This window comes from Artemia franciscana, chromosome 2, assembly GCF_032884065.1.
Source record: "Artemia franciscana chromosome 2, ASM3288406v1, whole genome shotgun sequence".
Classification (NCBI taxonomy): domain Eukaryota; kingdom Metazoa; phylum Arthropoda; class Branchiopoda; order Anostraca; family Artemiidae; genus Artemia; species Artemia franciscana.
In genome coordinates this window covers 52,278,399-52,303,054 of record NC_088864.1, presented here as the reverse complement: position 1 = coordinate 52,303,054, position 24,656 = coordinate 52,278,399, and the positions used below count along the sequence as shown (strand labels likewise).

At 34.0% G+C, this 24,656-nt stretch overlaps 1 protein-coding gene across 1 annotated transcript in view; it reads left to right on the top strand.

Annotated features, from left to right (window-relative positions):
• Window positions 1–24,656, top strand: part of LOC136043495 (transmembrane 7 superfamily member 3-like) — a 47,363-nt gene that overhangs the window by 7,199 nt on the left and 15,508 nt on the right. The window contains exons 5-7 of the mRNA XM_065728413.1: window positions 584–751; window positions 16,236–16,388; window positions 24,511–24,605. Of these exons, the coding sequence (XP_065584485.1) occupies window positions 584–751; window positions 16,236–16,388; window positions 24,511–24,605 (416 nt within the window). The remainder of the gene's footprint in view (window positions 1–583; window positions 752–16,235; window positions 16,389–24,510; window positions 24,606–24,656) is intronic.

The window sequence follows — 24,656 nt, the reverse complement described above, 5'->3', positions numbered from 1 at the left end:
TTGTAACTACCTATTTCTTTCATGTTTTTTAACAAAAGATAACTAAGCAGAGCCATATACAGGGGGGGGGGGTGTTATGAGGTTTGAACTCCCCCTTCGAAATATTTATCAGAGTCGGTAAAACGTAATAAAAAAGAATATAAACAAGTTTTTAATGCGTTTTTAAAAGTCTTTTAAAAAGATTCAGCTTGTAATCACTTTCGGATTTAGTTGAATCTCAATCACTTCACAATACAGTTTTGCACCCTCTTCATAATTAGATTAAGCCATAACCTAGGCTTAACTGGTTTTAACTTTAGTTAGAGGGTTTCTTCTTTATTATTTGAATTTTTCTGTTGTCTACCGTATTACTCTTCTTCTTTTTTTTCTTATAAACCGTTTCTATAATCTTAATTGGTTTCTTACTAATCTTCATATTTGTTTTTGTTTTTTATCTGTTTTTAGAAAAAATGTGTTTATTTTTTCCGTTTTTGAATAGGAAACAACCAAGACTTAATTCACTGCGTTCGTAAACTTTACCTTTTAGACTAATAGATTCTTTGCTAATCCCAGTTAATCTTCATTTTTTCCTTTTTGTTTTCAGATACTCCATTTAGTAAGAGTCTCGCTGCAGCCTCTTTCATGATCGGATTATTCTTAGCGTTCTTTGGTCACAGTTACTTTAAGCTGGAACTTTTTTTCATGGGATTCCTCGCTCTAGCGCTTACTTCTTTTGTCATTGTGTCAAGGGAATCGGCATTGGAAATCGAAAGTAAGTTTTTCTCAAAGTTTCTAAATCTGCTTTTAAAAAGGTAGAGAAAATTATGACACCCCTCATGTCACCAGGTCAGACGTACATCCATCAGTTTAATTGTGGTTATAAGGACAGATATCTATCTAAGCATTAACGATCTATAACGGTTGTTATAAAAACGATTAGTTCAAAAAGGTAATTTCAAGGGAAGATTAAAAAATTATAGGACCTTATTCTTTGGCTGTAAAATTGTCCTGGCTAGTCATCCAGCAGAAAAAGGAGACGAATATCCTTTTACCTGTTGGTTGGGTAGATGTTTGATTTTGTTTGACCGACTTCAGTCAGAAAGAATGCCACCATTATGATGAAAAACGTTTTTAGTCAAAGGTAGGATACGTTTTGCATGTATAGGATCTGAGGTCGCATTGGCCATACATGATATACGAAAAAAACGAAAAAGGAGAAAAAGCAGAAAGATCAAACGAACGAGGATAATTTTCACGCAGTTAATAGCCAGCCAATACTTGGCTGAAAATTACCCTCGTTTGTTTTGTTTGTTTCTTCCTTATTTTGGCTCATTTTTTTTTCGTAAGAGCTATTCTGCATAGGATTTTTCGCTCTAGATCTTGCTTATTTTCTAAATATGTCAAAGGAATAGAAATTTAAAATCTAATGTCATTCCAAGTTTCTAAGATTGAGTTTCGACATGTTTTGGCCACCTTTTAGGCATACTGATCTGTGTTTATGCTCCGTTGTTCTGTTCTACTCTGTCCTATCAGGTAAAAGGGAAAAGTTTTTAGAGGATCTAAAAACAGCCAAAGTTTAATGTTAAATATAATAGTATTGAATTATATTATGGACAATACAAAGAAACGCAGACAGTGAAGCTAATTAAGTAAAAATAGAGATGATCAGGTTATGAACTGTTTACAAAATATGATAAATTTGAAGCTCAATATACAAAAAAATGAAGATATATTGCACTCTATGCTGCATCCTTAGCCACAATTTCCTGAATATTGGAGTAGCCATTGCTATACTAGGGAATAAAGAATCTCTGTTTAGGGTTTTTCGTGTGACGATCTGGGTTTTGATCTCACAATCTTTTATGTAAAAATTCGTGTTCCGTCGACTCTCTACATTAAAGAAAGGTGAACCAATGTCAATCCAGACTAAAACCTTAACTATCCTCAATACGCTTTTGACAATCTTTTTCTTAAGTGAGGAAGTTATTTATAGTTTTTATTATTAGTCCTTTATAATAAGGAGGACAAAGTTGTAATTTTTCTTGTTCCAGTAAAAATTTTCAAAAATTTTTAACAATCAAGGTGATTGTTTGAAAAGATGTTTAATGTGTGCTCTTTCTGTATTATTACGATTCTTAATGGTGTAGACAGGAGTCTCTCATATGGGACTTGCGAGAACCCTAAGGTTCGGAAAAAAGTCCTCGGGAGTCTCTCTCCTTTTTCGTTATTATGATTTTCCATGCTGTAGATAGGAATCTCTAATATAGGGCTCCTCAGAGTCCTATGGCTTCGTAGAAGTTCATTAGGAGTCTCCCTCCTTTTGTATTATTACGATATTTAGCACTCTGAACTAGGATCTCTGATGTTCCCAAGAACCTCAAGACTCTGCTAAAGGTTCTAGGATTCTCCCTCATCTTGCATCATTGTGATTTCTATGATGTAGACGGGATATCTCAAACATTGCTCTCCAAACCCCTTGGACTCTGCAGAAGGTCCTTAGTAATATGTCCCCTATTGTATCAAGACGACTGGACATCGTATACACTGGGATATCTCATGTGGGGCTCTCCCTAGATTCTTAAGGCTGTGCAGAAGGCCTAAGATTTTCTCTCTCCCAGTTTAATTACGGTTTACGATGCTTAAGAATGGGATCTCTCATACGGGACTAAAAAAAACTTAGGTTATTTTGAAAGTCCTTTAGACCAGATGCGGGGAATTGGTAAGTTCAATTGGCTCCAGATATACCCCCTGTGTGTGTCATGGGAATAAAGGGGTATGTGTGTTATGGAAATGGAAGGGTATGTGTGTCATGGGAATGGAGGGGTATTTGTGTCATGGTAGTGGAGGGGTATTTGTGTCATGGGAATGGAGTGGTATGTGTGTCATGGGAATGGAGGAGTATGTATGTCATGGGAATTGAGGGGTATCTGTGTCAGGGGATTTGTTGAAGGGATGCTACTTATGACATAATCTCTTGTATAAAAATTCTCGTTCCATCGCCTCTCTAGATTAATTAAATATAAAAAAACTAATTTTTTTAGCTGAAAGTAAGGAGCGACATTAAAACTTAAAACGAACAGAAATTACTCCGTATATGAAATGGTTTGTCCCCTCCGCAATTCCTCGCTCTTTACGCTAAAGCTTTTAATTGTTTTAAAAAGCAGAATTGTGGCAAAGAGTCAAGTTTTTAATTGTTTTAAAAAGTAGAATTGTGACAAAGAGTCAAACTTTAGCGTAAAGAGCGAGGGATTGCGGAGGGGACAACCCATTTCATATACGGAGTAATTTCTGTTCGTTTTAAGTTTTAATGTCGCTCCTTACTTTCAGCTAAAAAAATAAGTTTTTTTTATATTTAATTTCTGAACGTTTTTGAATTAATGCATGTTTGGTTTTGGCTCTCCGCACATAAATTATCAAAATGAAACTTGTATATTAATTCTTTTTTTGGCTAAATGGCTTAATCTTAGTTTTGATCAGACGATTTTGAGAAATAAGGGGTGGAGAAGGAGGCCTAGTTGCCCTCCAATTTTTCGGTTACTTAAAAAGCCAACTAGAACTTTTAATTTTTAACGAACGTTTTTATTAGTAAAAAATATACGTAACTTAAGAATTAACTTACGTAACAAACTTTCATAATCTTATATTTTTATTATGTATACGTATATTATAAGGGGGTTTGTACCCTCGTTAATACCTCGCTCTTTACACTAAATCGTAAGTTTTGTCCCAATTCTGTTAGAATGACCCCTGAATCAGAAAGGCCATAGAATAAATAATTGAAATTACTAAAAATACTTTATGCTAAAGTATTTTTAGAACCCCTCATATGCGTAACAATCTCTGTTCGTTTTAAGTTTCAATGCTACTCCTTCCTTTCATTTGAAAAAAAAGTTTTCATGTTTATTTTTCATTGTTTTCTCATAGTAATGATAGAAAATCCTGCGCCCTTTTCATTGAATTTCCCCCCCCCCCATGACAGATTTCTCCAAGGAAAGCTCCAACATAGCCCCCTCCCCTCAGCCCCAACCCCAAACAAAATAAAATCCCCCTGAAAACGTCTACAATTCCCAATAACCTTTACTATATGTAAACATTGGTCAAAGTTTGTAACTTGCAGCCCCTCCCCCAGGGATTATGGGGGAGTAATTCATCCCCAAAGACATAGTTTTTATGGTTTTCGACTATGCTGAACAAAATGGCTATCTCAAAATTTTGATCCGTTGACTTTGGGAAAAAAATGAGCGTGGGAGGGGGCCTAGATGCCCTCCAATTTTTTTGGTCACTTAAAAAGGGCACTAGAACTTTTCATTTCCGCTAGAATGAGCCCTCTTGCGACATTCTAGGACCACTTGGTCGATACGATGACCCCTGGGAGAAAAAAAAAACAAATAAACACGCACCCGTGATTTGTCTTCTGGCAAAAAATACAAAATTCCACATTTTTGTAGATAGGAGCTTGAAACTTCTACAGTAGGGTTCTCGGATACGCGGAATCTGATGATGTCATTTTTGTTAAAATTATACGACTTTTAAGGGGTGTTTCCCCCTATTTTCATAATTAAGGCAAATTTTCTCAGGCTCTTAACTTTTGATGGGTAAGACTAAACTTGATGAAACTTATATATTTAAAATCAGCATCACAATGCGATTCTTTTGATGTAGCTATTGGTATCAAAATTCCATTTTTTAGAGTTTTGGTTACTATTGAGCCGGGTCGCTCCTTACTATATAGTTCGTTACCACGAACTGTTTCACTAAAGGCAAATCATTGGCAATCCAGGCTGAATCATTAACTATCCTCCTTGTGCTTTTGACGATCTTTTTCTTGAGCAAGGAAACCATTTGTAATTTAAGGAAGACAAAGTTATAATTTTTCTTTTTCCATTGAAAATGTTACACTTTTAATATATTTCTTTTCCATTATCATTTCAATTCATCATGGTATAGACTGGAGTCAATCATACGGGAGTCTCGAAAACCCTAATAAATTAAATAAATATCTGAAGTCTTGTTTCTAGTGATCTTTGTTCGTTTCAAGCTTGATTTACACATTCAATTTAAGCTTTGCTCGGTTTAAGGTTTATTTATTCATTTATATTAGTACCTGTTTTGGGGTTTCATTTATTCTTTAACAGTAATATACTGTCGTTTTGAGTTTAGTTATTGTAGGTTTTTTTTCTTCTGATCTCAAGGTTAATATAGCCTTTACTTTTCTTTGAAAAATTTCTTTTTCTGGAAGTTTTTTTCAATTAATCTTAATTGCAAAGGGCAGCAGATGTAGTAATTCCTTTCAAATGAAACCTTAAAGACACCTCTATGATGTTCCAGAGCCCTACTAGCGCCTAATAAAAAAAAAGAAGAAGCAGGAAAATAAATAAGGAGGCAATCACTATTTCTCATGCGAAAAAGGGATTTCTCTTGCTACTCAAAATATGAGATAGTAATTCTCCTTAATGGGGTTTTCGGTTATGGAAATTCCAATTTTGCAGTTTTGATTTCGATCCGACACCGCTTTTGTAAGCTTTTACGCAAGTTTCTGAATTTTCGGCGAGGGTTCATTTGCCTCTAAAGGGACAACCATGATTTTGTTTTTATTTTTTATTTTCGTTCAGTCAGTGGTTTCAATTAGGGTGGAAGGCATATGCCCCTCCTCCCCCCTAGATTTCGAAAATACCCTTTTCGTTTTTTTTATTGAGGAATGACTTGTTTTAAATTTTGATTGATAAAAAAAAGACAGAAAAACGCCAAAAATTGTCCCCGCATAGATATTGAGAAATGAATTTCACCCTCCCCCGAACAATTTTGTAAATTGACGTTACTTGGCTCAGTGACGCCAATTGACTCTATGTGAATCACTTTGTATTGTTTCTTTTTCTCTTCATTATTATCATTGTTCACATAACTTTTATTCAAGTAGTTAAAGAACATTTTTCGTATGAGCTAATCAAAGTTGATCTTTCTTCGAAGAAAGCTTAATTTTATTAAGTTCATTTGCCGTAAAGTGTAAGATTTTATGTGGAGCATTATTAAATCGCTTCTGAAGATAACCCACTGTATGCTGTTCACGTCTGAGATAGATTGAACTTGAAACGAACAGAAAATATTCCAAATAGGTCGATACCTCACTCTTCAGACTTGAGTCGTTTAGTTCCAAAAAAAGCCTTAAATTCTAATTAAGCAATTTATGTGTTTCAGGAGTCGTTCTTACAGAATTATGACAAAGTCAAACTTTAGCGTAAAGCGTGGGGTATTAATGAGAGGGTACGCCTCCTATGTGGAATATTTTCTGTTTGTTTTAAGTTTTAATACTGCTGCTTACTTTCAGTTGAATTTTTTTATTTAATCTCTCATCGTTTTCAAATCATGCCAGGAAATCTCCCCCCCCCCCCGTGCAAAATATCCTACGAAAAATTCCTTCATAGAAATTTCCTTCTTTAAAATCCCCGGGACAATTCCATCCTTGCTGAAAACTTCCATAGAATATTTCCTATGGACAATTCCACCTGGAAAGCTCTCCTAAGCCTGTTTTTATATGAAAAATAAAGTTGTTTTTTATTTTATATTTGACCGTTTCTCGAATCATACGGGATGTGTCCCCCTCCGCAGAAATTTTCCCTTGTAAGTCACCCTTCCTCCATTGGAAAGTTTCTACTAAGGTAATTTCCCATATGTAGAATTCCTCCCGTGAAAAATTCCTCCACGCAAGAATTCCTCTGACAATTCCAACCCTGCTGAAAGTTTCCTCGGCTGAAAAACTCCCCCCAGCATCTCCATGTGTAAAATTGAATTGACAAAGAGAAGCTAAGAAAAAAAAATTGTATAAGAATTCCTGCGAATTCTCTCCGTGTATAGTTTCTTTTAGAAAGTTCACCCCTGGAAGCTTCCCTCTTCATGGGAAATTTTCCCCGTAGTAAATTCGGCACCGAAGAAAGCCCCCTCTTCTCGAAATATCTTCTCATCTCAAAATTTTAATAAGATGACTTAGGAGAAAAGAGGGCTTGGGAGGGGATTCAAGCCCTCCAATCTTACTTTCACTTGAAAAAGGAACCAGAACTTTTAATTTCCCTTCGAATGAGTCCTCCTCCGATGTTCTAGGACTACTGGTTCTGCACGATTACCCTTGGCAAAAACATACAAATAAACAGTAATAATATTAAGCTGGCACCCGGATTTTTTCTTCTGACAAAAAAAAAAAAAAAAAAAAAAAAAAAAAAAAAAAAAAAAAAAAAAAAAAAAAAAAAAAAAGACAATTCCAAATTTTTGGTGGATGGGAACTTGAAAGTTGTACAGTATGGTACAGTGTGACTTGATTAAGATTCTTGGACTTTCGATGGTGTTTCCCCTCTTTTTTGAAAACCGCTTAAATTTTCTGAGGCTCATAGTTTTTGATGGGTTACAATAAACTTAACGAATTTTTTAATTCATTATCAGTATAAAAATCCGGTTCTTTTTATATGCCTATTGTTATCAAAATTCCAGTTTCTAGAGTTTCGGCTGCTATTGTGCCGTGTCAGTTCTTACTTTCAGTTCTTACCACGAACTGTTTGATACAAAAAAAGGTGCTTGCGTATTATAGCAACCACACTGTTGTTCTTGATCTTTTGCATAACCAATTTCTCTGGATACCCCCCCTCCCAGTCCCACACACACAATCACTCTAGTAAGATAAATCCGCAAAATAACTGTATACCAGCTTGCCTGAACTCGAATGTAGGATTGTCAGTAAAAATCGTACGCTTGTGGTCGGGTCAATCCTATCGTTAATAATAAAAAAAGGACATGCACCCTCGATAAAATTTCTTACCGAAATTGACTATTTTTCTTTAGTTTGGCGCTATTTCTAAATGTGGTAACGCGGCGTAGCTCTACTGATTGGAAAGTTTTAACAAAGTTAACAAGTTTCCTAAGTATCTAGAGTTTAAAAGTTAAGAGTTTAAAAGTATGTAATTCCAGAGAGTGTTTTAATTCTATTTTGTCCTAATAAGCAGCTAAGTGTATATTAATCACGAACAAAGCAAAGGGAGGGTGTTTTTCAGAAAAATGTCTGGTTTCCAACGTAGCATTTCAGATACAGTCTGAAAGGCTCCCTGTGTAACTTAGGTACTTTGCAGGATATACGCGACAAGACTGGGAGAACCATCTTGGTGCTCGAAATGAGGGTACTGAACATTAAGGCTGTATCTAGGGGAGGGGCTTACTGGGTTTGAACCACTTCCCTGGAATTTTTGTCCGACTCGTGAAAAAGTAACAAAAATGCAAATACAATCTTGGAAACCAAACCTTTGATGCCTTTGGCAAAGTTTTTCTTTTGTAACCCCCCCCCCCCCCCGTCCGAACAAAAATCATGGACACTCCCTTTCTGAGCAAACGACATTTTCATGTTTAATACTTTAGAAGACTAGAAGGTAAAGACAGTGAAAATAAAGGAAGCGATATTCTGTAGGTGGGGATAGTTCTAAATTTTAGATTAAATTAAAAAATTTCAAAATTGTTTTTTTTTTAAGTGAAAGTAAAAGTTGACATAAATCCCAAGCAAACGTAAATTGTCCCTTGTATAAGATTGCTTCTTCCTCTGCCCTGAAGAACTCCTGATTTACCTGGAAATCTTGCGACTGGCAATATAATGTTCAAAAAAGTTCCCCCCTTTTTGCTGTTTTATTTATATACCCTTCTCCCCCTCAAAAAAAGCTCGTATCCCAACTACTACAGAAGATAGTTTTTGTTTGCTTTATTTTTTGCACCAACGTGTGTGCGTCTAATTCCTAACATGAAGTTTATTTTGATTTCAATATTAACAATAAGAGTAGCTGAAACTACCATAATTATTTAATTTCAAATAATTAAGCTGTATTTTCGTATTGGAATCAGTTTAGCCCCTGTTTGCTGTCTTATTTATAAAGCTCCCCCCCCCTCATCCCAAGAAAAAAATATATGCTCGTCTGCGATCTTAATTGCATATTCGTACAGAAAAATTCTTTTTTCCTACTCAAACGGATAGGTTATGTGTGTTTTAATGCATCATACTTGACAAGACGTCTATTTTGATTCCAATATTAATCATAACAAGTAGCTGAAACTGTCATAATTATTTAACTTCAAATGAGTAAGTTAAATTTCTGTACCGCTGACCGTTTAGAAGGTTTTTATTTGTATACCGCCCCCCCCAAGAAAAAAAATCAATGCCCGTATCTAGCCTCAATTGCACATTCCTGCAGACCATACTTTTTGTCCTGTACCAACATATATGTGTGTTTTAATGTATCATCCCTGATATGACATCTACTTTGATTCCAATATTAATAATAACAAGTAGCAGAAACTATGATAATTATTTAACTTCAAATGAGTAAGTTATATTTATGTACCACTGACCGTTTAGAGGGTTTTTATTTGTATAACCCCCCCCCCCAAAGAAAAAAAATCAACGCTCGTATATAGCCTCAAATACACATTCCTGCAGAACATACTTTTTGTCCTGCACCAACATATATGCTTGTTTTAATATATCATCCCTGATATGACGTCTATTTTGATTTCAATGTGAATGATAACAGTAGCTGAAACTACCACAATTATTTAACTTCAAATGAGTTTGCTACATTTTTGTACCGCGCTTCGTTTAGTGCCTATTATCTCTCTCCTTTGATATATGTTTGCAAATACGACGCGTGCTTGTCTAATCAGAGCATTCATAACAAGAGAGCAACCAACTAATTAATCACTTCAAAGCCAGTTTTTTTGAAAATTAATTATTGAATATGCGTCCTGTCGCATGTGCTCTCTGCAATGTCATCACATTTCCTAGCGAAATTGATTTGATTTTTTGCTTGTATTGTTGCCTCGTTTCTTTTTTTCACTAGTTGCAAAGTTAGACATTGAAAAGTAGTACTTTCTTTTTTTTTCTTAATGGCAGCTACAATGGTTCCTCTTGACTTTAATTTATCATTTCTTTTTTTTCAAGTAGTTGAAATAGTAACGGTATTTTTTGTTGTCTAATCGTAAGGGATTATAATATTTCTTTATATGTGTAGACAGTGATCCTTCTTAACCCTCTTTAAAGTTCAACAAAGAAAAACCAACCGTGCTAGACGCCATATTTTCTTGGTGTGTATGTGAGTTGATATGTGGTAATTATTAACTTTTATGAAAACTCTTAACTAGAACTTAACCGAAAACTTTTCAATTCGATAGCAGTGGATAACAAAAAACTATTTTTTGAAAATCTTCGAGGGTTTTCCAGCAGAATTAGACCAATTTTTAATGCTCTGAATCCAAGAATGACCATGATTTTGCTCCATCAGGTCAGGATTTTTTGCAACAGAAATTAAAAAAAAATCTATTTTGCATAAAATAAAACAAATTCCTGTGGATTATCAGCTGAGAAACCCCCGATGATTAAAAAAAGATTGTTATGCAATACAAAATTTCAGAATTCTCTGCATAAATCAGCGTTTTTTTATTCCCGCGTGTAAGCAGCTGCTGAGTTGTTTCTTTTCAGCGACCGACATTACTCCACTATCATCAATGCATCCCACCTTCCCTGGTACCTCTCCTCCCTTTGGCACATGTCCTGTTAGAACCTTTCTCCCTGCTCATTGCTCATCGCCCAAAGGTTTTCGGGAAACTTCTTTATGTGTGAGAACACGAAGTGAATCTTTATACTCATTAAACACCCGAGTTTTTTGAAGGCCTTTATCATGCTGCTGACGAGTATTCCGTGGTTTGCTGCGTTCATGTTCCCCAGGAAATTGTTCACCACCTGTACAAAAGATTTCCACGTGGTGCACTCCAGCGTTTTAATGGAGTTTCGGAACTCTGTGTTCTTTATGACTCGCTGTATCTTCAGGCCTTTGATAATGTTGGCCTTCAGCTTCTCAATAGTCAGTTGAGGAAAGGCTTGGTACAGGTAGTTAAAGCACCTTCCACCCTTGTTCAGAGCACGCGTGAATTGTTTCATTAATCCAAGCTTCATGTGTAGCGGTGGTATCTATATCGTTTCTCGGTCAACAAGTGGTTTGTCCATGATGGTTCTTGCCCCAGGCACTAACTGCTCTCACGCTGGCCTCTCATTCTTTGCGTAGTGCTGGGCTCTGTCTGGTAATTCGTGAACCCGGACGGCTGACCACGTAGAAGCACATACTTCAATGCTTCATATTTCTCTTTTAAAGAGTTACGGAGTGCACAAGAGGAATTGGGGTGAATTGGTTCCCGTTGTGGACGAGTACACACTTAAAAGAGCGCTTGTTGCTGTCAATGAAGAATCGCCAATCTCTCGGATTGTATTGGGGAGTACCGAGTTTACCAAGAAGACCGGTGACATCTCGGCAGTACATGAGGTCGTCCTCCTGGCAGAAGTAGTCGATTTAGTCATCATGCCTTCTACGATAGAAATTGATACGCGCGTTCTCACCAAGTAGATTTTTCTCTTTGAGTCAGGAGGCCAACAGCTCGGAGGAAGTCTTTGACAAGCTGAGATCCTGAACCAGATCATTAAGCTTATATTGCGAAAAGGGCTGCGGACCATCTTGTGTTCTTCTGCATATCCTCCCTCGTTTGCGCTGGTTGCCTTGTCGTCACTGTCGAGAAGGTCTATGAATGCTGGTACAGGAATTTTTTCGCAATGAGCATCTGGAAGGTGGGCAGTTGGAAGGTCGAAATAATGGAGGCTGTGCCAATTCTTCTGATTGATGGAGCAGAAGTAATAACTCAATGCATGGTCTACCGGCTCCCTCCAAGCCATTGGAATCCCAAACTTCATCCACCACCGGAAGTATTCAACGCACGTCTTGCACACTGTGCGCGGTGCTCAGGACTTATCCTGGTCACCCAGCTCGACTTCAGAGTAAGCCTCATAGTCCTGCTTTACAAATTCTGTGATGTTCTTCCTGTCCACTGACAGTTTGTAATATCTGTAGATGTAGCAGAAAACGTCAGGATCATTCCTGTCTGATCGTCCCGCAGTAGCCATATCAGTCAACGAAAAGAAATAGAAAAACGCACGTTAATGTCAGGCAATGAAATTTGGAATAAAATTGATTGGCTAAGGGGTAGTTAAATAACCTTCCAATCATGCTTACACGTAGGCAGTGACTTTAGAGAAATGATTTGATGTTGGAATTCGATATATTCTTCAAGAAAAATATGATTGTACTCAGAACCCCTGATATTAGCATATGTATAGCTCATCAGGTTGGCCTATGGCTGTATCTCAAAAGTTGATCTGATACAGCAAAATGAATATGATATTCGGACTCGGGACACCAAATTTAGTCTTAATCAGTGGAGAAACCACTGATAAATTTTTGGCTCTTACCCAGTGTAAGTGTAATTATCCAAAATATAACATCTCTATGATGCTCGTGCGGTCGATGAAAGGGGTGAGGCCCCAGGTCCAGTCCCCCTAAATCTTAATTCTTTTAGTTTCTTGGCACTTCTTCTCAAGATTTTTGATGCCCCCTCCCCCCGGAAAAGCTCCAGCGTGCGGATTTGCTCTTGATAGAGGCAAATCCTTAAAACCATCATTTCTGCTTAAACTTAATGAATTTTATTACGGTCAGTTTCTGTTCTCTCGAAAAATTTGAAACAAAAACATTTGTAACTTTTGCTAGAAACTCCTGCGCTCCCTTCATGAAAATTTTCTTCGCTCATTATAAATTCCTCCAAGGAAAGTTCCCCCAACATATCCCCCTCTTCTCAACCCCCCCCCCTCAACCTAAAAATCTCCCAGAAAACGTCTGTACACTCCCAAATAAACATTACTATATGTAAGCACTGGTCAAAGTTCGTAACTTGTAGCCCCTCCCACGGGGACTGTGGGGGAGTAAGTCGTCCCCAAAGACTCGACTACGATGAATAAAATGGCTATCTCAGAATTTTGATCCGGTGACTTTGGGAAAATAATTGGCGTGGGAGGGGGCCTAGGTGCCCTCCAATTTTTTGATCACTTAAAAAGGGCACTAGAACTTTTTATTTCCGTTAGAAAGAGCCCTCTCGCAAGATTCTATTACCACTGGGTCGATACGATCACCCCTGGGAAAAAAAAAACAAAAAAACAAACAAATAAATAAACATGCATCCGTGATTTGCCTTCTGGCAAAAACTACAAAATTCCACATTTTCGTAGATAGGAGCTTGAAACTTCTTCAATAGGGTTCTCTGATACACTGAATCTGATGATGTGATTTTCGTTAAGATCGTATGACTTTTAGGGGGTGTTTCCCCCTATTTTCTAAAATAAGGCAAATTTTCTCAGGCTCGTAACTTTTGATGGGTAAAACTAAACTTGATAAAACTTATATATTTAAAATCAGCATTAAAATGCGATTCTTTTGATGTAGCTATTGGTATCAGAATTCCATTTTTTGAGTTTTGGTTACTATTGAGCTGGGTCGCTCCTTACTACAGTTCGTTACCACGAACTGTTTGAAAAGACAGAGTATGAAAGGATATTAAATTGCATAAAGCAAAATTTGTTGGTTACAAAAATATTTAGATATATATTTTAACAAGGTATTATAACAATTCAAAAACCTTAAGAAAGAAAACCAAAAGTTTGAAGCTTAGTAGATATTGTTGTGAGAAATCGGACTTGCTTTAATAATTAAATATCTTTGAAAAGATCTCAGTATAAAAATGCAGCAAATTGTCTGCGGTTAGAAGAGAAGTGACAATGTGAATCTGTATAAAGAAGCCCTCCGCGTGCCAAGTGCCGGGGCCCGGTGGCTAGTAATTGCAAAAATATTTGTATATATTTTAACAAAGGATTGTAACAATTCCAAAACCTTAAAAAAGAAAACCATAACTTTGAAGCTTAGTACATATCGTTGTTAGAAATCAGATTTGCTTTAACAGACAAATATCTTTGAAAACCCAGCATTATAAAAAGACAGCTAATTGTCTCAAACTGTCCGCGATTAGAAGACAAGCAACAATGTGAATCCATGTATAAAAGCCTGTCGTGTGCCGAATGCTGGGGTCCAGTACCATATATACATATATATATATATATATATATATATATATATATATATATATATATATATATATATATATATATATATATATATATATATATATATATATATAATAAGTTGTTTGTCTGTCTACTGACGTCATGTTTGTCAACTGACGTATCTATATCTATATATATAAAAATAAGTTGTCTGTGTGTCTGTCGAGTGACGTCACTGTCCGCATATGACGTCTGAATTATTTCATCACATACCAATTCAAAAACGAATGTATTCAAGCCGAAGTATACCAATTCAATCATCACATACCAATTCAAAAACGAATGTATTCAAGCCGAAGCCGACCTGTGTTGGCGCAGTGGGTTTGACCTTAGCGTGATAATACGGGACCCAGAGATCGAACCATGCTGCAGGAATGCACTACAGGGCCGACGCAGGGACCTTAGTAGTCAAGAAGCGTCGTTAATCCGATACAAATACAAATACAGTAGCTCAGTTGGTAAAGCGTTATGTTCCAGGTTCTAGGTCCGAAAGGTTCCAGGTTCGAACCTTGGCTTTAGCATTAATACAAAAGAAGAAAAAAAACTAAAAAAGATAAAAACTACAAAAAAACTAAAAAGAAAATACTAAAAAAACTAAAAAAAAAGCTAAAAAACTAAAAAAAACTAAAAAAGGGTAAAAAACTAAAAAAGTAAAAAAACTAAAAAAAACTAAAAAAAAGGTAAAAACTAAAAACAAATAAAAAAACTAAAAAAAACTGAAAAAGAAAAAAACTAAAAAAAGGAAAAAAAACTGACAAATAAAGGAGAAAAAGAAAACTAAAAAAAAAAATAAAAAAATAAAAAAAAATAAAAAAGGTAAATGTATTCAAGCCGAAGTAGGTGAGTTGGTAAAGCGTTTTGTTCCAGGTTCTAGGTCCGAGAGGTTCCAGGCTCGAACCTTGGCTTTAGCATTAATACAAAAGAAGAAAAAAACTAAAAAAGAAAAAAACTAAAAAAACTAAAAAACAGGTAAAAACTACTAAAAAAACTAAAAAAGCTAAAAAACTTAAAAAAAAATAAAAAAAGGTGAAAAACTAAAAACTAAAAAAGAAAAAAAATTAAAAAAGCTAAAAAAGGGTAAAAACAGCAAAAAAACTAAAAGAAAAAAACTAAAAACTAATAAAAAAACTAAAAACTGAAAAAGAATAAAAAAAACTAAAAAAAGGAAAAAAAATGAAAAATAAAGGAGAAAAAGAAAACTAAAAAAAAAATTAAAATAAAGAAAACTAAAAAAGGTAAAAACTACAAAAAAAAACTAAAAAGAAAAAAAAACTAAAAAGCTAAAAAATAGGTAAAAACCAAAAAAAAAAACTAAAAAGAAAAAAAAGAAAAAAAAATTATTTCATCATATACCAATTCAAAAACGAATGTATATACAGATCGGGACACAGGGAATATAAATGACGACCGGGACACTCAAAGAGAAATTACAGACTCGGACACCGGGACACAAATGACGACTGGGACTTGTGTGTCGACTGACGTCATGTTTGTCGACTATAAATGACGACTGGGGCACAGGGACACAACTACAACGGGGACGCCGGGGGCACAGGAGGATATATAAATGACGATGGGGACACAGGGAATGTTTGATTAGCAATCACCATCAACAAAGCTCAAGGGCAATCATTAGAATAATGAGGTATAGATCTGAATACGGATTGTTTTTCCCATGGACAGTTATATGTTGCATGTTCAAGAGTCGGTAAACCTGACAATCTATTTATACGTACAGACAATGGGACAGCGAAGAATGTTGTATATTCGCAAGTTTTACGTAGTTAAAAACATATATAAATATATATATATATATATATATATATATATATATATATATATATATATATATATATATATATATATATATATATATATATATGTATATATCTATCTATATTCACAGGTGGGACACAGGGACACAACTACAATGGCGCGTAACGACTTACGCGCGCGGGGGGGCTTGGGGGTTGGTGCCCCCCCCCCCCCGACCAACTAGGTGTTGGGGTGAAGCGCCCCAACAGCTAGTATATATATATATATATATATATATATATATATATATACATACATATATATATATATATATATATATATATATATATATTTATATATATATATATATATATATATATATATATATATATATATATATATATATATATATATATATACCACGAACTGTTTGATACTCTCCAAAATTAAACCTGTATTTTCCAATTATACATTATTTCATTTTTTGCAGGTGTCACACTGGTTGCTGCTTTTAGTGGTATTATCGGTGGGGGTATTTGGTTAGCCGTTTGGTATATAAGGGCCGAACCCGCCCTTTCAGTGCTTGTTCCTACCATTCTCCTTGGATTTCTATCAGCTTGCTGTGTTTATTATGTTCCGCTGAGTAAGTATTTCATCTGTTTTTACTTTATTCAAATTATGCTTTCAAACATTCAAATATATTTGTTTGTGTTTATCAGGGAAGGACAAGTGTAATATCAATGGAATGGAATAATTGTAATAAAGTGGAATAACATCATCATATAAGTGTAATATTATGGAATCAGCATAATATTCCGATTTTTTTTATATAACTATTGCTATTAAAATTTCGTTTTACAGTTTTGGTTACTATTGAGCCACGTTGCTCCTTAGTTACAGTTCGTTACCACGAACTGTTTGAAAATGTCATTTCAATAAATTAGTTTTAAGAAGCAAATGAACTCAAGTGTAAAGAAAAAGGCGGAGTGACGCCCTCTCTCGTATTCGTAAAATTTATAACTTATTCTGTAAAGCAAATGTACAGTGTTTTTTGAAGCACGTTTATACAGAATTTAGCTTTAGTTTAGAGGGCAGATATTTCATGGGGCGGCAACCTCCCTCTTCTCATCATACTTAAGATAACCCTAAATAATAAATATAATTGGACAGTAATTAGATAAATAAAAAAAACTATCTCGAATGAAATTAAGGAGTTAAATTAGAACTTAAAATGATAAGTAAATATGTTTTACTTAAGGATGACTGCCGCCTCCCTCTGCCCCCGCTCTTTACACTAAAGTCTGAATTTTCCCCGTAACTTTAAGATAGAAAGCTTTATCAAAAGAACAACGTGATAAAGAAACATTTTCTTTTTTTATCACCTGACTTGTATTTTTTTTTTACAATTTTACATATTTTTTTTACATTTACGTAAATAAGTAAATGTAAAAAAATTATATATTTATATTATAAAACAACGTTTTTAACTTTAAGCCAAACTTTAAGGAAACTCATTCAGTATCCCAATTATATTTTCTTTTCCTTTTTAGACGCTTTCCTTTAACATTTCCTTAAAGTTTGGCTTAAAGTTAAAAACTTTGTTTATAATGTAAATTTATATTTTTTTTACATTTGCTTATTTATTGGCATTTCATTTCAGTAATAAAATTTGTATTTGAAATGTTCTGAAAACAGCTGGTGGGTTTGTATTTTATAATGTATTTATGATATTAACGTCTTAAAGTTTTGAATAACAATTAAAGTTTTATTTAATCTCTGATCGTTTTCAAATCAGGCCAGGGAAGATAATCGACTCCACTTCCTCATCTATAAAAGCTGCTTTCTCTTTGTTAACATACCAGAAGTTTCATTACATAAGCAACAAAAATGGAAAAGAAAATATAATTGGGATATTGACTGAGTTTCCTTAAAGTTTGGCTTACTGTTAAAAACTTTGTTTTATAGTATAAATTTATATTTTTTTTTTACATTTTCTTATTTATTGGCATTTCCTTTCAGTAATAAAATTTGTATTTGAAATGTTCTGAAAGCAGCTGGTGGGTTTGTATTTTATAATATATTTATAATATTAAAGTTTTAAAGTTTTGAATTTATTTAATTTCTGATCGTTTTCAAATCAGGCCAGGAAAGATAATCGACTCCACTTCCTCTTCTATAAAAGCTGCTTTCTCTTTGTTAACATACCAGAAGTTTCATTACATAAGCGTCAAAAAAGGAAAAGAAAATGTAATTGGGATATTGACTGAGTTTCCTTAAAGTTTGGCTTACTGTTAAAAACCTTGTTTTATAGTATAAATTTATATTTTTTTTTTTACATTTTCTTATTTATTGGCATTTCCTTTCAGTAATAAAATTTGTATTTGAAATGTTCTGAAAACAGCTGGTGGGTTTGTATTTTATAATGTATTTATGATATTAAGGTCTTAAAGTTTTGAATAACAATTAAAGTTTTATTTAATCTCTGATCGTTTTCAAATCAGGCCAGGAAAGATAATCGACTCCACTTCCTCATCTATAAAAGCTGCTTTCTCTTTGTTAACATACCAGAAGTTTCATTACATAAGCAACAAAAATGGAAAAGAAAATATAATTGGGATATTGACTGAGTTTCCTTAAAGTTTGGCTTACTGTTAAAAACTTTGTTTTATAGTATAAATTTATATTTTTTTTTTACATTTTCTTATTTATTGGCATTTCCTTTCAGTAATAAAATTTGTATTTGAAATGTTCTGAAAGCAGCTGGTGGGTTTGTATTTTATAATATATTTATAATATTAAAGTTTTAAAGTTTTGAATTTATTTGATCTCTGATCGTTTTCAAATCATGCCAGGAAAGATAATCGACTCCTCTTCCTCTTCTATAAAAGCTGCTTTCTCTTTGTTAACATACCAGAAGTTTCATTACATAAGCGTCGAAAAAGGAAAAGAAAATATAATTGGGATATTGACTGAGTTTCCTTAAAGTTTGGCTTACTGTTAAAAACTTTGTTTTATAATATAAATTTATATTTTTTTCATTTTCTTATTTATTGACATTTCCTTTCAGAAATACTCTATTTGAACATTTCTGAAATAGAAATTTATTTTTTATTGGCCTTTCCTTTTAGTTATAAAATTTGTGTTTGAAATGTTGTGAAAGCAGCTGGTGGGTTAAATAATTGCAATAACCAGCTGATTATGTTTGTTGTTTTCATGGTATACTTTCAAAAAATTACTGCATCAACTTTAGCGTTGAGGCGGGGGCAGGAGCCCCCTCATATGCAGGGTCATTTATATATTTTTTTTAGTTTAATCTTTATGCTCATCCGAAAAAGAATGCTGCCTATGTAAACAGGACAATAAAAATACTGATAATATTAAATGAAGGTTTACGGGGTATCATCGTACATCACATAAAAGGTGCTAAATTTCCCTTACTGTTTTTTTTTTTTTTTTTTTTTTTTTTTTTTTTTTTTTTTTTTTTTTTTTTTATGCCAATATCAGTGTCAGGTCGAAATATTTTAGAAATGATAGATACTGATGCTGCAGCTTAAAATAGGGTAGAATTCAGACAACGATTATGGATATCTCAGCAATTTGACGAGCTATTTATTCAATAGTTTTGTCCAAACAGTTCTAAATTCATAAAATCAAAGCCTGTTCATTTGTTTATCTATAGCGCAAATTCAGTTATGAACTTTTGATTGCGAAATACAAGACTGAGCATTTGAAGCCCTCCCCCCTAACAATCTTCCACGAATCAGTGTTCGACGCAAAATTTCCAGCAGAAGGAGTTGGAGCTTTCTTATTTATTTTATTATAACTTAACAAGTAAACTTTGCTGATGAATTGATAAATAGATAAATAAAAACAATTTTATTTATTTCAGCTAAATGCATGAACAAACAGTCGCTTTTGTTAAATGATTAAAAAAAAATAGTTTTTTTAACTGAAAGTAAGGAGCGACATTAAAACTTAAAACAAACAGAAATTACTCCGTATATGAAAGGGGCTGTTCCCTCCTCAACGCCCCGCTCTTTACGCTAAAGTTTGACTCTTTCTCTCAACTCTACTTTTTGAAACAGTAAAAAACTTTAGCGTAAAGAGCGTGGCGTTGGGGAGGGAACAGCCCCTTTCATATACGGAGTAATTTCTTTTCGTTTTAAGTTTTAATGTTGCTCCTTACTTTCAGTTAAAAAAACTTTTTTTTTATTTAATTTCTGAACGTTTTTGAATTAATGCATGTTTTGACTTTGGCTCTCTGCACATGAATAATTAAAAGGAAATTTGCAGATTTTTTTTTTTTTTTTTTGGCTAAATGGCTTTCTCATAGTTTTGATCAGACGATTTTGAGAAAAAAAGGAACGGGGGAGTAGGCCTAGTTGTCCTCCAATTTTTTGGTTACTTAAAAAGGCAACTAGAACTTTTAATTTCGCCAACGTTTTTATTAGTAAAAATACACGTAACTTACGAACTTACTTACGTAACGAACTTCTAAATTCGTATGTTTATATTAAGTATATGAGGGGGTTCGCCCCCTCGTCAATACCTTGCTCTTTACACTGAAGCTTAAATTTTGTCCCAATTCGTTAAGAATGACCCCTGAATCACAAAGGCCGTAGAATAAATAGTTGAAATCAATAAAATTACTATAGCGTAAAGAGTGAAGTATTAGGAGGAGGTGAATCCCATCATGTGCGTAATTATTTCTGTTCGTTTCAGGTTTTAATGCTGCTCCTTACTTTCAGTTGAAGAAACTTTTTCATATTTTTTTTTATTGCTCTTTAAAAAAAATGCTAAAAGAAATCCTTCATGGAAATTCTCTTCCCCCATGACAAATTCCTCCATGGAAAGTTCCCCCTGCATAATCCCCTCCCCTCAACCCATTCCCCCAACCAAAAAAATCCCCCTGAAAGCGTCTGTACACTTCCCAATAACCATTACTATTTGTAAACACTGGTCAAAGTTCGTAACTTGCAGCCCCTCCCACGGGGACTGTGGGGAGCAAGTCGTCCCCAAAGACAAAGTTATTAGGTTTTTCGACTATGCTGAATAAAATGGCTATCTCAGAATTTTGATCCGTTGACTTTGGGAAAAAATGAGTGTGGGAGGGGGCCTAGGTGCCCTCCAATTTTTCGGTCACTTAAAAAGGGCACTAGAACTTTTAATTTCTGTTAGAATGAGCTGTCACACGACATTCTAGGACCACTGAGTCGATACGATCACCCCTGGGAGAAAAAAAAACAAAAACAAATAAACACGCATCCGTGATCTGTCTTGTGACAAAAATGCAAAATTTCCCATTTTTGTAGATATGAGCTTAAAACTTCTACTGTAGGGTTCTCTGATACCCTGAATCTGATAGTTTGATTTTCGTTAAGATTCTATGACTTTTAAGGGGTGTTTCCCCCTATTTTCAAAAATAAGGCACATTTTCTCAGGCTCGTAACTTTTGATGGGTAACTCTAAACTTAATGAAACTTATTTATTTAAAATCAGCATTAAAATGCAATTCTGTTGGTGTAACTATTGTTATAAAAATTCCATTTTTTTAGAGTTTCGGTTACTAGTTAACCGGGTCGCTCCTCACTACAGCTCGTTACCACGAACTGTTTGAATATTAATGTAAACATATTGTGGAGTGGCGGGAACGTGAAATAATGTACAAGGTATAGATAAAGAGGTTACAAAGATGATAGGTAATATTTTATGAGATAAAGAGGTACAGATTTAGCAGTATGAAATAAGCCTTTCTAATTCCCAACGTCTCTACGAAGCGCTGAAGCAGACATTGGGTGAAGGGGATTTGTTTAAGGTGAATATAAAAAAGGACGAATAAATGTATATTATTGAATTGAGGAGGAATAGTTTACCACTCAGGGTAAGTAGGTAGTATTTAGGGAGAAAGCAAGGGCAGGATTGTTCTTATTTTTGCCTGATGTGTGTAATGTGTCTGATTTATGAGTATGAAGAATTGAGTGATTTGCGAAATAAAATATATGAGTGTCGGTTTGAAGAGAGATGGCTGAAGAATGTAGTGAGTGATGAATGTTTTGCAAGTGTTAAAAATTTAGGACGATTTCTCAGGCTGGCAATAGAACACAGAAGTAGATTTCTGTGAATCGTTTTTTCTTTGTTTATGTAATGTCAGTTATTTAGAAGTGAATTTTGTTGTTGTTTTGTATTGCCATGCCCCTAGGGCTTTTAGCGCAATAGAACGTATTATCATTAATATTTAGCAATCTTTATGTCTTCATGCGCAGCAAGGTATTCCACAAATTGAATGCCTTTATTTGTCAGAGAGATAGGGTACAAAACACAACAAAATTTGGTGAAGCAAATTTTTCATTTTATGTGTTTTTTCTTTTTTTTTTGGGGGGGGGGGTCCTCTCATTTTCTAAAGTTGGCTCACTTTCTGCAGTTTAAATATTGTTTTTTCTATGTTACATTCCCTTTTAATAAAATTATAAATAGATGCAAAATCTCTGTAAACTCAGAAGATCGATTTCTTCGCAAAATGACTGAAATTTTTAAATGAACGACGGCGCTTTTGTATTAAACTTCAAATTTCAAGGAAGTTTTGTGATTATAACTTTCTTTGGATTCTTCTAATTCAATTCAGTAAAGCTTCATTGTCTAGGCCAAAAACTTTTCAACTCGAAGCCCACAAAAGTAAATTTTATTCAGTTTAATTGCGTTTTTTTTTCTCTTTTTTGCCCAGAATCCAATTGAAAATCTATGTGGCGGCTTCCCCTTTTTGTCATTCATTGGCCCTCAATTAAACTATTTTCATAGGAAATTCTAGAAATGATTATAGAGAACCAAGAGTTCTCTATAAACTGATTGGAAACTGATAAAAGAAAACTTCAGTTGGTTTATGAGAAAAAAAAAACAATCAATGTCATCTACAGCTACCCAGCAAAATACCAAGTTATTTCTAGAAACCGAAATAAAATTACTTTTTGTATTCTTTATGTCTTTTTTTTTTACTTTTGCTTTAGGTCCAAACATAAAATAACTAATCTCGTAAAAAAGACATGTAAAAAGTGTATATTTGGATTCGATTTTTTTAATTATTAACTTCTGTTCATTCCAAAATGGCTCCAACTATATAAAAACCAATAAAAAATCAAGGTCCCATTTACTCTCAGAAAATATCAGGCCTAATCCTTTTCTACTTAGACATTCAGCTCAGTTCAATCTTCTATGAAATTAAGCTTCTTTGAATTTTCCATATTTTACTGGGTAGGCCTACCGTTGCAATGTCCGTGGTGCTGGTGTTTTCTAATTCTTTTCAAAATTATGTTGAAGCACCAAAGCTCCCTCTCTGGTCACTTTCCCAAACTTTTAGATGAGATGGTTTTTAGATATGTTTTATGTTGATAAAACATAAACCAAAACATAGAGTTAACCTAAAAAAGTTTTTGCAAGTTTGAAATTATGTCTTTTAATATCTGTAATTACTCTTTAAGCTACCTTTCTTCCTCAAATTCTTGGTATTAATCTAAAGGACATGAGCAACGTTAAAATATTTCGATTGGAATGTCGGAATATATATGCCTTGTTGACTCGAATAACGTTGGGAATGCTAAAAAACAATATTATTGAAAAGAATATGAGAAAAGTCATCTTTTTATGGTGATTCCAGAAACTGAATATACATTAAGTTTGAATTTAAACATAAAAACTCTAAGAATATGAAACCAAGTATAATAATCGGATTTTTTTTCAGTTTCTTTGTGCGTGGGTATATTCTAAGTATAGCGTCTTCTATCGAAATTTCTGCTTGGTCCGAGACAAAAAAAAATCATGCCTAAACTTAGAAAAACTCCCGTGTACCTTACTTAAACCTAAGACCCCATGACCCAAGGAACACATCTTCGAAATATTCAGGTTGATCAGTTCAGTCGTTGTCGAGATATAATTTTTTTTTTTTAATCTAAAGATAAAGAATAATGCATCATGTTGTTCACCGTACTCTCTTGGATTTATATTCCAAAAATCAAGATAATTAGCCTAATAGTTTTATGTGGATCCTAAGGATATGTAATATATTATTTATTGTATTATGTAATAGGTATACTTAACTATAAATTTAGAGAAAAGAAAATGAAGGCTAAAGACACTAAAGTTGGGATGAAAAGGATGGTACGTGCTATTTGGTGCTTTTCTTGAAGATAGCCTTTCTTATTTCTGAAAGGTATCCAAAAGGCAATATTGTTGTTATTGTTGAAGAACGAAAATAATTTTTTCTGTTTTGAGGTTTCTGATTCCAATTTTTCCCATTAGAAAATTTTACCCATTTTAGCATGATAAGGCACATCGTTCTTTCTTCTTTTTCTTAACAATATTGTCTCTGTGTTGGTTTAATTTCCAGTTTCGTCTCTAGTCAGAGCAAGGCCGTATGTATCCAAAAAAAAATTATATGTATTTTTATTAATTTTCTACGAGTCGGACCCATTTTTTTTTTGGGGGGGGGGGGGTTCATACCCCCTAACCTCTGCCCTGGATACGGTCTTGGGTCACAGCTAATAAAAAATAACATTTCAAATCTATTCATCAATTTAGATAGTGAATGTATATTTCTTTACTTATTGGCTTGATACGGGACGCTCTTCAATAAGTCATATGCTGACTATCAATTCAGAATTTAAAAATTCTTCATTATTTTTTCTTTTAAAACTCATTGTTTTTAAGCCTTTTGTTATTGATTATTATTCATTAGATGTTGTTCATTATTTACACCTGATAATTTTTTTTTACAGATTTCGAGTACCTAGTTAGTGATTTCAACTTTTGGGCTTCGTTTATATCGTGCATGCTTTTTCTTCCAGTTTTGCTGATTGTAATATCTTGGCAGGTATGAGTAGGCTGTTTTTAACTTATCTTTTGCTTTGTCAGGCATTGTTTC